This window comes from Littorina saxatilis, linkage group LG17 (genome assembly GCF_037325665.1).
Source record: "Littorina saxatilis isolate snail1 linkage group LG17, US_GU_Lsax_2.0, whole genome shotgun sequence".
Lineage (NCBI taxonomy): Eukaryota > Metazoa > Mollusca > Gastropoda > Littorinimorpha > Littorinidae > Littorina > Littorina saxatilis.
Window position 1 is genome coordinate 28,053,818 of NC_090261.1, and position 14,815 is coordinate 28,068,632.

The 14,815-nt window shown below is 45.1% G+C and overlaps 1 protein-coding gene across 1 annotated transcript in view; it reads left to right on the forward strand.

The window, feature by feature from the left end:
* The window catches only part of LOC138953791 (neuropeptide prohormone-4-like), a 171,568-nt gene extending 157,273 nt beyond the window's left edge, over positions 1 to 14,295 (forward strand). The window contains exons 4-5 of the mRNA XM_070325697.1: positions 4,857 to 4,970; positions 12,636 to 14,295. Coding sequence (XP_070181798.1) covers positions 4,857 to 4,970; positions 12,636 to 12,829 — 308 coding nt within the window. The 3' untranslated portion in view covers positions 12,830 to 14,295. The remainder of the gene's footprint in view (positions 1 to 4,856; positions 4,971 to 12,635) is intronic.
* Positions 14,296 to 14,815: the final 520 nt, after the last annotated feature.

The following is a 14,815-nucleotide window of genomic DNA, read 5'->3' on the forward strand; positions in this document are numbered from 1 at the left end:
AGGCTGAACTACAAGGACTCGGAGGTGGTTGGCCCCTAGACGTGTGGCATGCAGGCCCACCGGCGTGTGGATACGCCCTGGTGCCCACGAACCAACCCCCAACTATGGGTTAAATAGCCGGGCAGGACAGGCTCGTCAACCCTGGAAGGCAGCTGTCCTAGGAGAAGATCACTCCAAAATTAAAACGAGGGCAGAGGAGGCTCACTATCCCTGCAAGGAAACTCCTCTAGGAGAAGGACCACTCCAAATTTAAACCCACGTAGTCCCCCGAAGACGGAAGACATCGGCCATTAGGCGGGGAGCAGACCGGATGTCTACGCATACTACGACAAATGATTGTGTCTAGGCCGAATGTTCGTGATGGTGTCGCCTCTATGGAACCCAGCCAGGTAGAGGCGGTGCCGGGCTCCATGCCTCAAAGGAGCCCACCCCCAGCGACTGGCAGCTCCCACCCTTCTGAGATCGCCAGGGAAGGACGGAGTAATGCGACTGGCAACTTCACCCTTATGCATTGGAACGCAGAGGGGGTGAGAAACAAAAAACAAGACCTTCAACAATTCCTGAAGACCCACAGCATCGACATCTGCTGCGTCCAGGAAACTCATCTGAATGAGAACCACCGCTTCACAATGAGAGGGTATGAAAGCTTCCGTTTGGACAGAGCCGGTGGACCCAAAGGCGGCGTTCTTACGCTTGTTAAAAACACCATCCCAGCAGCTGAAGTCTACAGGTCGAACGATGACTCCTCGGAACTCCTGGGGATCAAAGTTTTCACCGAGGACAAAGCAATGACCTTTTTCAACCTCTACTCCCCTCCGACCAAACCTCTGCATCTTCAGCATCTTCAGCCTGCCTCCGAACATTGGCTCATTGCAGGAGATTTTAACAGCCACTCTCCTAGTTGGGGCTATGCTGAACTGGACAGGAAGGGTGAAGACCTTGAAGACTGGATGTTTGAAAACAACCTGATCCTCCTGAATAGACCGGATGACCCTCCCACCTACTACTCCAGGTCCTGGCTCACCACTAGCACCCCAGACTTGGCCATCGCTACAGACGATATTGCCAGCATCGCACAGCGAGAGGTGAACCAGCAGCTCGGAGGAAGCGACCACAAACCAGTCATCATCCAACTTCAAGAACAAGTGAGAACCACCAGGCAGAAACTGAAACCAAGCTGGAACTATAAGAAAGCCAGATGGAACGATTTTGAACGAAAACTGGATGAGAACTGCAGGAAACTAGATCTCCAAGACGAAAACCTGAACGACCAAGCGGAACACTTCACAGCAGCTGTCCTGAAAGCAGCAAAAAAGACCATACCTAGGGGACGACGCCGCGACTACAAGCCTGGATGGAATGACCATCTTCAACAACTTCATGATGCTGTCTGCACAGCCAGAGAAGCCATGGAGGAAAACCCAACTGATGAACTTGTGACAGCCCACAACAAAGCCAAAGCCGAATTCACCAAGGTGAAACTACAGCAACTCAGAAACAGCTGGCATGAGAAAACACAGTCCCTTAGAATGGATAAAGACACCTTCAAACTGTGGCAGCTCACCAAAACTCTGAACAACGACCGACCAGAGAAGAGACAGACAGTCTTAGAAGCCAACGGAGAGTTTCAGACGGGCAAAATAGCAGCCAACACCCTTGCCAGGATGTACCAACAAGACAGCACAGTAACTTTGCCCAGAGAACGAACCAGAGCAGTACGAGAGCAGCTTCAACAGACTCTCATTCACGACAAGGCCAACAGTTGCATGTCTTCTGCACTCCGTATGGATGAGCTCGAGGAAGCCATCAGAGCCTTGAAATGCAAGAAAGCTCCGGGTCCAGACGGCATCAGCAACGACATGATAAAGCACTTTGGAAACAACGCCAAGCACGCCCTGCTGAAACTCTTCAACCATTCTTGGAGATCTGGTGCAGTTCCTTCATCATGGAAAAGGGCACACGTCATTCCAATCCTCAAGAAAGGAAAAGACCGAAAGAGCCCAGCAAGCTACAGACCCATCAGCCTACTTAGCTGCCTAGGAAAGCTGATGGAGAGGATCCTGAACCGCAGACTCATATGGCATCTGGAGTCCAACAACATCCTTGCCGCCACTCAGACAGGCTACAGAGGCCAAAGAAACACCGAGGACCAGCTGACGCTCCTGGCGCAAGACATAGAAGATGCGTTTCAGCAGAAGCACAAAGTGGTCGGCGTCTTCTTCGATCTCTCGAAAGCCTTCGACAGAGTGTGGAGGGAAGCCCTGCTCCTGAAAGTGCGCCAGAGCGGCGTCACAGGGAGGATGTACACATGGGTCAAATCCTTCCTTCACGAAAGGTCGGCAAGAGTTGTCCTGGATGGCTACCACAGTGTGAGCGTCAAGATGAGGGAAGGTGTGCCTCAAGGCGGAGTAATTTCACCCACGCTCTTCCTCATCTACATAAATGACATCACCAGCGCCATCCCTCGCCATGTCTCCAACACGCTTCACGCAGACGATCTAGCCATCTGGAGCAGCGCTGAACACACCACCTCAGCCGCTCACCGAATCCAGGACGGTGTGAAGCGCATCCACCAGTGGACCGAAGACTGGGGACTACAGCTCAACAGAGTCAAGTCCGTTGCGACCGTCTTCTCCCTGTCCACATCCAAAGAAAAGGTCAACCTTAAGTTGGGAGAGTCGGCTCTACCACAGGTCGAAACGCCTACCTTTCTCGGCGTCAAGCTGGACTCCCGCCTCACCTGGAAACCACACCTTGAGGAGATCGAGGCGAGAGGCATACGACGACTCGCAATCATGAGAAAGCTCTCAGGAACAACATGGGGCGCCAACTCCCAAATCCTGAAGACAGTGTACACTGGGGCGGTGAGGCCTGTGTTGGAGTATGCATCAAGCTCCTGGAACACAGCAGCCAGGACCAACAAGGCACGACTGGACCGAGTCCAAAACCTCGGCTTGAGGACTGTCCTTGGAGCGATGAAAACCACTCCCATCTCTGAGATGCAGAAGGTGGCCAACATCGAACCGTTGGAAGACAGACGACAGGCAAAGCTTCTGATACAAGGAGAGAAGCACAAGAGACTCGAGAGCCATCCGCTCCACAACAAGTTCCAAGCTCTCACCAAGAACCGCTTGAAGCGCCAGAGCCCCAACCATCAGCTGAAAGCACAGCAGAGGGAGAATGCTGACATCCTTCAACCCAGCCCTGACCAGTGCGAGAGGCTCAATCCAAAGCCGTGGTCTCCCCAGAGTCAGAGATTCCATGTAAGGATGTCCATTCCTGGCATCTCTGGAAAACAGCAACAGAGTGATGCAGCCCTCCGCTCCCTTGCCCTGGAAGAAATACACAGGAGGTACCCAGCCAGCAAGTGGACCCACGCTTATACAGATGGTTCGGCAGAGTGCGCAACCAAGAACGGAGGAAGTGGCGTCTTCATTCAAATTCCAGGAAGACCCCCAGAGACACTGACCACACCATGCGGTGTTCTCTGCTCCAACTTCAAAGCAGAAGTTGTTGCCCTCCATACAGCTGCAGACTTCCTCACCTCTCTTGAGGAAACCCCACCCAAGGTTGTCTTCCTCTCTGACTGCCTGTCCGCACTACAAGTCCTCACAGCCCCTGCAGAACACCTCGTGGAAGAGCTGAAGAAGTCCCTGAACGACTTGTCCCAGAAAGCCTCCGTAGTTCTGCAGTGGATTCCAGCGCACTGCGGCATCGCTGGAAATGAGAAGGCGGATGGTCTGGCCAAAGATGCAGGAAGACAGGAACAACCAGAAACCAGCCTGTCCTTCCGAGAGACCAAAACCCTCATCAAGCATCGCTGGAAGACAGCATTCAAAGAAAGAAACGGAGGCTACAAGCCAGACCAAGACCCCATCCACCGCCTCAGCCGTGCAGAGCAGACTGCCATCTTCCGGCTGCGTACAGGGCACTGCGGCTTTAAAGCGCACCTGAAAAGGATCGGCGTAGCAGAGTCGGCATTGTGCGATTGTGGGGCGGCCGACCAGACAGTAGAACATGTATTGAATACATGCACAAACTTCACTCTGCTGCGGAACCAGATCTGGCCAGAAGGAGCTACACTGGAGACCAAGCTCTGGGGAACGTCAGAAGACCTGAAAGCGACGTTCCAGTTCACGACAGCAGCGGAACTACGACCCTAGACACAACCGTCGAACGCAGAAGAAGAAGAAGAAGAACGAAATAATCGTTGTGTCGTAGTTGCATAATGCCTTTTTCTTGTCAATTAGTCATTGAATAAATGAAAATAAAAAGTTTGAATAGTTTTGTTGTTTTCTTTCCATCTGTTTTAGGGGATTTGACGTAGGTTTGTTTGTTTGTTTGTTTGTTTGTTTGCTTGTGTGTTTGTTGTTTGTGTGTTTACTATTGTGTTGGTTTTTACTTAGTTTACTGGCTTGCTGACTTGCTTGTTTGCTAGTTTGTCTTATGTCCGTGTGTTTGTTTGTTTGTGTGTTTGTTTGTTTGTTTGTAACTTTGCTTGTTTGTTGGTTTGTTTATGTGACTGCTCGCTCGTTTGACTGCTTTTTCTTGTGTGTGTATTTACGTTTTTTGTTTGTTTAGTTACCGAAAGGGGAAAAGCCAAACAAGATAGATTTTTGGACTGAAATTATTAGTGTCGTTTCTTCACACATACTATATGCCTTAGATACATACAATGTTCAGTTTAAAATCTTCCATAAACGGCCCGGGAGAGAGGCTAAAATATTGACGGTATACAGTTTTATTTAAGAAAACATCATCTCTGCCACACAAGGAATAATGTGCACGTAATAAATGTCCACGTTAACACAATGTTCCACAATGTTCTAATTTTGTTTTATTTTGTCTCTTTCTAGCTTCCCGTCCGTCCATGGAGGCAATTTACGACTTCATCAGTAGAGAGAGCCAGTGGATGATCCCTAAACTCTTCAACGGAGCTGACCCCGAGATGGTGGCACACCAACTTACATGTCAGTGATTTCACGTGCAGTTGTTCTTCCTTTTGCTGTCACTCATCATTGACTTTCTTTCTTTGATGCTTTTTTTTCTTTCTTTTTTTTCTTTGTTTGTTCGTTTTCTTTCTTTCTTTATTTATTTCTTTCTTTCTTTCTCTTTCTTTCTCTTTCTTTCTTTCTTTCTTTCTTTCTTTTTTCTTTCCTTCTTTAATTTTCTCTTTCTGACTTTTTTTCTTCTTTTTTTTCTGTTTGTACAATGACTTTCTGTCTTTCTTTCTTTCTTTCTTTCTTTCTTTCTTTTTTTCTGTCTGCCTTCCTTCTTTCTTTCTTTCTTTCTTTCTTTCTTTCTTTCTTTCTTTCTTTCTTTCTTTCTTTCTTTCTTTCTTTCTTTCTTCCTTCCTTCCTTCCTTCCTTCCGTCTTTCGTTCGTTCAATCTAGCGGTTGGACGTACCTTCGTTTTTCTTCCTTCATTCATCTTTCATTTAATCATTATTCATGTATTTTACTTTCCTTTTGTTCTTGCGTGGGAAGAATCTAAATGCTGGAACGTACATTTTCTTAATCGACCGCTAATGCAAATTTTAAGTTAACGGTCACGAGAGTAGGTTATCTAGAAGTAAAAAAGAAATTAAATGGGGTTTTAATGCACAATAAATAGCACTCGTGGACTTCAGAGGCAAAAGACAATGGTGCTAATGACCTTTTTGGAAATAGAAGGGACCGGTTGGGAAAAAGGAGTACAAACGGAGAGAACAAGGAAGGGCGAGGGGAGGAACAGGATGAGAAAGAGAGAGAAAGAAAAAGAGAGATAGAAGAGTGAGACAGCCAGCCAGCCAGCCAGCCAGCCAGTTAACCAGCCAGCCAGACAAATATTGATGCCAGACTCCTTAGAACTAGGTCACGTGTCCAATGATGACAATGAACGCATGCATCATGATATACGTTGTTTACTTTGGTCCATTCAGAAAGAAAAAAATAAGGATAACAAGTTGCACGCAAAACCCCGAATATATTTGCCTGACTACTATCGATTTAGTGTACAAAGGCATTTTTGTCCAACAGTGCTGTTGCTCCCACAAATTTGTCGCACTTTCCTGATTGGGGTTTGAATAAAAGAAAAGGCAAGCCATTCCGCTAATTAGGTTACGAGGCTAACGGATCACGTTGCGAGAGACAGAGGGAGAAAAAAAAGTTTGGACGGGAATACCCGGGCCTGACCTACAGAAAAAAAGGAAGGGGTGTGGGGAAGGGGGGGGGGGGGAGGGAGAAAAGAGAAGAGAACAACAAAGTGCGATTAGTGTAGATAGAAGGGAGTAAAGAAGGAGGGGGGTGGGAAGGGACCGGTTGGGAAAAAGGAGTACAAACGGAGAGAACAAGGAAGGGCGAGGGGAGGAACAGGATGAGAAAGAGAGAGAAAGAAAAAGAGAGAGAGAGAGGAGTGAGACAGCCAGCCAGCCAGCCAGTTAACCAGCCAGCCAGACAAACAGACAGACAGCGAGTATAAAGGGAAAGAGACAGGGGTAAGGGGTGGAGGGGGGTGGGGTGGAGCAGACAAAAAGATAGACAGAGACAGACAAGCAGACAGACAGACATTCAGACAGACAGACAGACAGAAAGACAGAGCGAGGGAAGCTCGAAGAGAAAGAGAAGAAAGAAGGCGTTTTGAATTGCAAACACATAGACAGACAGAGAGAGACCATGAGAGAGAGAGAGAGAGAGAGAGAGAGAGAGAGAGAGAGAGAGAGAGAGAGAGAGAGAGAGAGAGAGAGAGAGAGAGAGAGAGAGAGAGAGAGAGGGGGGGGGGGCAATAAGCACACTTGTCTTTTTCTTGTTATATTTAGTCAAGTTTTGACTAAATATTTTAACATCGAGGGGGAATCGAAACGAGGGTCGTGGTGTATGTGCGTGTGTGCGTGTGTGCGTGTGTGCGTGTGTGTGTGTGTCTGTGTGTGTGTGTAGAGCGATTCAGACTAAACTACTGGACCGATCTTTATGAAATTTGACATGAGAGTTCCTGGGTATGAAATCCCCGAACGTTTTGTTCATTTTTTTGATAAATGTCTTTGATGACGTCATATCCGGCTTTTCGTGAAAGTTGAGGCGGCACTGTCACGCCCTCATTTTTCAACCAAATTGGTTGAAATTTTGGTCAAGTAATCTTCGACGAAGCCCAGACTTCGGTATTGCATTTCAGCTTGGTGGCTTAAAAATTAATTAATGACTTTGGTCATTAAAAATCTGAAAATTGTAAAAAAAAATAAAAATTTACAAAACGATCCAAATTTACGTTTATCTTATTCTCCATCATTTGCTGATTTCAAAAACATATAAATATGTTATATTCGGATTAAAAACAAGCTCTGAAAATTAAATATATAAAAATTATTATCAAAATTAAATTGTCCAAATCAATTTAAAAACACTTTCATCTTATTCCTTGTCGGTTCCTGATTCCAAAAACACATAGATATGATATGTTTGGATTAAAAACACGCTCAGAAAGTTAAAACAAAGAGAGGTACAGAAAAGCGTGCTATCCTTCTTAGCGCAACTACTACCCCGCTCTTCTTGTCAATTTCACTGCCTTTGCCATGAGCGGTGGCCTGACGATGCTACGAGTAAAATGGCATTGCGTTCAGTTTCATTCTGTGAGTTCGACAGCTACTTGACTAAATATTGTATTTTCGCCTTACGCGACTTGTTTTTTCCCTTGTTTGTGTTTGCCCTTCCGAGCCACCGAATCCCTCACTCCGCCACTCGTTCTTCTGCTCATTTGTTCCTAGATTTTATTTGTCGTTTCCAGCCGTCACAGAACTGTTACTGAACAACTTCCACATAGATTAACGTGAACTTTCCATTCTAGCACTCGTTGTATGTTCTCCATAGGAGGCAGATATTGCAGATCTTTTTTTCAACTGATAAAAACTGATGGCCACGTTGGCATGACGAAGCACAACCATTGTTGAAAATACTAAGGGCTCCGTAATCGTGCTAGATGTTAGATGTGTCACCCGGGTGATTACGATATTATGTAAATAAAGAAGAAAATATAAAGGTATCATACAAATGATTATAAGACTCAGGACAGTGTCAAGAGGTTAGTTTTGCATTCTGTTTGTTGTTGTCGTCTTCTGTGTTATTGTTAACGTTGCTTTTGTGGGTGTTGTTTTTGATTCAAAACTGGTACACAATGGGACACAACTGGTGGTGTCCGATTCGACAGGCAGTCTTGTTTAAGGACTTGTGCAGTAAATCTAAGTCATACACTTCTATGTGAAGTATATCTCACTCTCACGCACATATAATTATATACTTTCATTGATACGCATGCGCACAATAGACCGTTCTCTATTCCATACCCACATCGCTTCCAGCAGTGGACGGAATTGCCGTGGGGGACAATCTGTCTTGTCGTATGCGTGATTGTCTTTTGTTTTAATCTGTTGCCCTCTTTTAAGCACTTCCCCAAATGATGAACCCTCTCATCATTTTCTGCTGGTGTAATTTCATTATCAAACCTCGTGGGTACGAGCAATCGATACAACGGCTTCCCCGCAACTGTAGGTCCCTTTGCCCAGAGGCTTTATTTGTGTTACATGCTTGAACAGTTTGTGGCTTCAAAAAAAGAAGATAGTAAATGGGATGGAAAGGCTAAAGGCACAGTCCTTTCTGTAAAAACGGTTTGGCTCGCCATCTCAGATCAGCTCAGGCTTTTGCATGGAGTAATACAATCCCTCCACTTGGACACATACCAACAACCCACACCCTGACTGTTTGCTGTGCAGAGCGTAACAAAAGCATGACTTTTAGTTTCAAAAAACGCTACTAGCGTCAGTAAAGAAATCTATTATTTCAACAACAATCCACACTCTGTCCAAAATACAGTGAAATCTTTTCTTTTGTTTTTTCAATCCACACTCTGTACAAAATGCAGATTTGTGTATGTGCCCAGGAGGAAGGATATTCTTATCCCATGTAAACATCTGGCCAGATTTGAGAAGATGAGTTCAACTGTTTACACGTGAAGGACTCGTCCTTTTAGGAGGCGGTGGGATCAGAGCAGAGGGGAGTGGCGGTGGAAAAAGCAAAACCGCGTTAAAGTGACTAACAGTTCCTGTTACGGGAGCAAAATGTATACGCACGAGTAAACATGGGTAATTTTAATGTTGTGGTGAGTGTTCTATACAGTGTGTGTGTGTGTGTGTGTGTGTGTGTGTGTGTGTGTGTGTGTGTGTGTGTGGGTGGGTGTTGTGCGTGTTTGTGGGTGCGTTGGTGCGTGCATGAGAGCGTACGGACGTGTGTGTGTGTGTGTGTGTGTGTGTGTGTGTGTGTGTGTGTGTGTGTGTGTGTGTGTGTGTGTGTGTGTGTGTGTGTGTGTGTGTGCGTAACCCTAGGTTTGGAGTCGCAAAGCATAGCTTTATCTTACATTATTCACGCACAAATTAGACTTTGTAAACAGTTCTACCGGAATTGTAACAGCAACGCGTGCTTTTATTCTGTGCAAAAACAAATGCAGTTAGCTTGCAACAGTTATTGTAGCCTTGAAAACTGGTAATTCGGCATGACAGACGGCGAAACTAAGAAGCAGAACAGTGCAGATAACGAATGACCAACTCCAACTGCAGCTAATAAAGCAAGACACACACACACAAACACAAAGACAAGAGAACGTTAAACTGACAAGAGAACGTTAAACTGAATGGGGGAAAAAAGGTAAGGAGAAAGAAAGAAAAACAAAGTCGAAAAAGAAAAGCAGGAAAAAGAAGAAAGAATGTGAAGAAAAAAAATGTGAGAAAAGAAAATGTTAGAAAGAAAGAAAGAAAGACAGAAAGAAAGAAAGAAAGAAAGAAAGAAAGAAAGAAAGAAAGACAGAAAGAAAGAATGTAAGAAAGAAAGAAACAACAAAGAAAGAAAGACAGAATGAAAGAAAGAGAAAAAGGTAAAGACATAATGATCTAAAATTGAATTTAAAACAAATAAAACGACAACAACAAAAACATTACAACACGAAGAACAACAAGTCGCGTAAGGCGAAATTACTACATTTAGTCAAGCTGTGGAACTCACAGAATGAAATTGAACGCACTGCATTTTTTCACAATGACCGTAGTCCGCCGCTCGTACAAAAGGCGAGCCTGTTTAGCGCGGTAGCGGTTGCGCTGTGCTGCATAGCACGCTTTTCTGTGCCTCTCTTCGCTTTAACTTTCTGAGCGTGTTTTTAATCCAAACATATCATATCTATATGCTTTTGGAATCAGGAACTGACAAGGAATGAGATGAACTTGTTTTTAAATCGATTTCGAAAATGTTATTTTAATCATAATTTTTATATTTTTAATTTTCAGAGCTTTTTTTAATCCAAATATAACATATTTATATGTTTTTGGAATCAGAAAATGATCAAGAGTAAGATTAACGTAAATTTGGATCGTTTTATAAAAAAAATAATTTTAATTACAATTTTCGGATTTTTAATGACCAAAGTCATTAATTAATTTTTAAGCCTCCAACTTGGCCAAAATTTCAATCAATTTTATTGAAAAATGAGGGTGTGACAGTGCCGCCTCAATTTTTACAAAAAGCCGAATATGACGTCATCAAAGACGTTTATCCAAAAAATTAAAAAAATGTCTGGGGATATCATACCCAGGAACTCTCATGTAAAATGTCATAAATATCGGTCCAGTAGTTTAGTCTGAATCGCTCTACACACACACACGCACAGACACACACACACACACACACACACACACTCACACACACACACACACACACACACACACACACACACACGCACAGACACACACACACACACACACACATACACCACGACCCTCGTCTCGATTCCCCCTCTATGTTAATACATTTAGTCAAAACTTGACTAAATGTTAAAAGGCAGCACACATTACAGCCACTCATTGTACATGTGACATTGATTTTCTTTGAGAGCAAAAGGTTCACATCGAGTTAGATATGTTGTAGTATCATGTAACGCATGTGGGCGTATGCGCAATAAGATCGGTATCAGGCCGTAACACAAGTGGATCATCTACAAGAAAATATCAGCCGTATGCTGCAGTCGCATCGCGATGATACATGTGCCGTTTTGGGCTTTTCCAACGAACTGATGTTCCTAGAACATGGAATTCAGATAGACAACAGGGCACACACACACGCTTTATGCACTCATGCAAGCACACACACACACACACACACACACACACACACACACACACACACACACACACACACACACACAGTTGTACGCCTATCGTTTTATCGTCAGTGAAACGGTGAGATGTACACGCACGCACGCACGCACAGACACGCACACAAACACACACATACACACACACTCTCACATGCACACACACACACACACACACACACACACACACACACACACACACACACACACACACACACACACACAAGCACTTACGCATACACACATTACTTGTCCTGTAAACGACTTTCCCTTTTTGAACACAAAAAAGACTTGCAAAGTCACAAGTAACTTTGTTTCCGGTTTTACGGTAATGTAGTTTATTAGGAGCGGGGTTAGGATGGGCGGGGAGGGCAAGTGGTGAATGATGTTGATGGGACGGGGAGGGGGAGGTTTGGCAGAGGGGGCGGGGGATTGGGGTGGGGATGGGGGTGGGGGCGAAGGTAGAGGAGATCTGCTAAGCTAGGTCCTGGTTGAAAGACTTGGGTGTGGTTCGCAGTAACTGAGCTGAGCAAAATAACCATGAATGGAGCTGTCGGATGTGCATTCTACTCAGCTCATGTTTACTGCGTTCTGTAGCTTGATACTTGCGCTGGGTAAAGATACACGCCTTCTCATGGTATCGATCATGGTCACCATCACCGGTCTGCCCAGGCTTTTGTGCGTGTTTGGAGTATTTTTCCCCTTGGGCGCAAACACAACATCAAAATCTGTGCCGGTTCTCTGTGCCAAAAAGAGATTTTTTTCTTTTTTAAAGGAAATAGTGTCTAAACCGACGCTGGTAGCTTTTTGTGAAATCGATTTTGCATATTTTCGCAGAGTAACTAATAAGTGTAATTTACAAAATTGATTAAACATCAACAACACAAATCCCTATCCGCACTGGAAGCAGCAAGGCTGTTAATATGTGGTATGTGTTCAAACTGAAGAATGCACCTTTTTCATGTAGCAGCCTAGATGAACTGTAATGGCAAACAAGATCGGTTGAGTTAGAAAGAACTTACCTTTTATGAATAGCATACATGACCAAGGAGTTGGCAATAGTAAGCGTCCCTGATATGAAGCGTGGGGCGCTTGATATTTAAAGGTGCAATCCTTGGGGCGTATAAACAAGTCGACTCTCCATATCAGATCTGGCCATACTTGTGTGTGGAATACGAAATGAGACCACCAATCAACTTGGACACATATTAAAAATCAACAGACTTGGCGATCTAGGTGAAGAGTAAGGATGAATGTAATGAATTACTTTCTTAACTGGTGACATTTGTATAAAACAATTGGTATGTTTCCTTCACTTTCTCCCTCTAAAATAAAGAATTGCCATTGTCATTTTCTCTCTCTCTCTCGCTCTCTCTTTCTCTCTCTCTCCCTCTCTCTCTCCACTTGCCCCTACCACATAGATAACAATCGACTCACGACTAATTATATTCATGTATCTTCTCTGCGTGCAGTGGCCGGCAGCGTGGAGGAATTGCGGGACGGTCTGGGCCTGACCGACACCAACATCAACAACATCAGGAAAGCCTTCGAGGGGACGATTGAAGGCGACGAGCGACCGCTGCTGGCCCTTGGGATGCCCGAGAGGTCGTGGCCGGAGGTCAAGTTCCTCTTCGAGAGCTTGCTCAACAGCGGCTTCCACGTCTAGGCCGCTTGACGTCATAGGCCGCATGACGTCATAGGCCGCGTGACGTCCGAAGGCCACCGTGACGTCAGACGTCCACCGTGACGTCAGACGCCGCGAGACGTCAGAGCCACGTGACTGACGAGCAAGCCCGAAAAGCGGATCCGTGTACACACGTTGGGGAAAAAGGAAATACCACGTCACAAGAGCAGCCGACCAGTCAACACATCCACGCCACCACACTCACATCCACGCCCTTCCATCCCATCCACTGACCCGAGAGAAACACCAGATAAATAAAACACTGTACGATGAATGCACATGCATAGTTAATAAACATTCTGTTCGTTCCGTGACATTTTAGTGTAATCTGTACAGCAGAATGAGTTACGCAGGGTCGATATACCGAACGTGCATCCTGTTGTGAATTGCACAGAGTCGGCATGTGTTTGTATTAGTAGGGATGTGTCTTGTTCTTTTTCTGCCCCATCTTACCCCCCTCCCCCCCCCCCCCCCAGCCATGATCTCCTCTTGCCCCATTCACTTACCCACCTCTCCTACTCCTTACACCTACCCCTCCCCCCCCCTCTCCCTCTTCCCCCCGTATGTCTGTCTGTCTACCCCTCTCTCTCTCTCTCTCTCTCTCTCTCTCTCTCTCTCTCTCTCTCTCTCTCTCTCTCTCTCTCTCTCTCTCTCTCTCTCTCTCTCTCTCTCTTTAAGCGGGAACAACGCATTCGTTGTGATGTTTGAGTACGATTGTATGATTTAACCCTTCAAAGCTTTCCAATATTGTTCATGTCGACAGTTATTTTTGTTCAGTAGATGTACAGTAATCCGTTTATGGGGCAGTTTTTGTGAATCATCTGAAATGTCGCACTTTGGCGTTCCAAAACACACGTATTCACGTCGTCTGTAAAAGCGCTATTGTAAAAATAGGCATTTGCTATCGAGAGCTTCAGTCGTAAATTCTGAATATGTTGATTTTTATTTCGTTTTGTTCAAATCTGACGGCTGTACAATCCCCCCTGCCACCGCATAGGATGCATTATTGAGTGTTTTTAAGCTTTTTAAGGAATAATTCTAGATTGACTTCCCTTCATTTACTTGTGAGTCACGTATCTTTTACGTTGTGAGATACAAACAAGTTGCATATTTTTTACCGGGCGTTGGGTTTCAATCTTGTAATCTGTGTACCCCTTCTGGCCTGCAATGATAACGTCACCATCTTCTTGAAGCAGGTCCAATACCTAGACCCGGTATAATATGGCCCGTTGGCCTTCTGACGAATTCGCTGCTTCCAGCCCTGCTCGAAGGAAATCCAACCTAGGTCTTTATATAACATATAATTTGTTTCTAATGAATTCTTTACTACCCGCTTAAAAGTGTTCGATCTGGGGATATGCTTCATCACGTCTGTGTCCTGCGGCGTGGCGTGCCATGTGTTCATATGCAGTGACGCACATCCCCCCCCCCCCCCACCCCCGATTCATGACCCCCCCCCCCTCGTGACGACCCCCCTCCCCTACCCTCCCCACGACCCCCCCCCCCCCCCCCCTCCTCCTCCGATTCACTAACCAGCTCTCTAAGACACACTCCTTTTCCCACACCCATCCTTTCTATGTCCTACTTCATCCTCCTAGCCTGTCTTTGTTGTTCTCCCTCTCTCAGCAAAACAGAAGAAAGTCGACGGGGTCTTCAGGAAGAGTGTCCCGTTTATTTTTGTGAAGCGACGCCCTGGTTTATTATCGAATCAAGCCCACGAATACAGCTAACATGTGTAAAGTGAGATCATTGATTATTCTATATATCTATATTTATCAGCATCCATTCTCATCTTCTTCATTGTCTCATTTTCATTTTCCCCGGTCAAAAAAGTGTAACCCTTCTCCTGCTCTCATTGAATGATGATTTGAATACGCATATCATTTTATCTATTTCATTTATCATGACATTAACACTTCTATTCTTTTTTTGTGTGTGCTTTGAAATAGTGTAGATAGTTTCATGTTC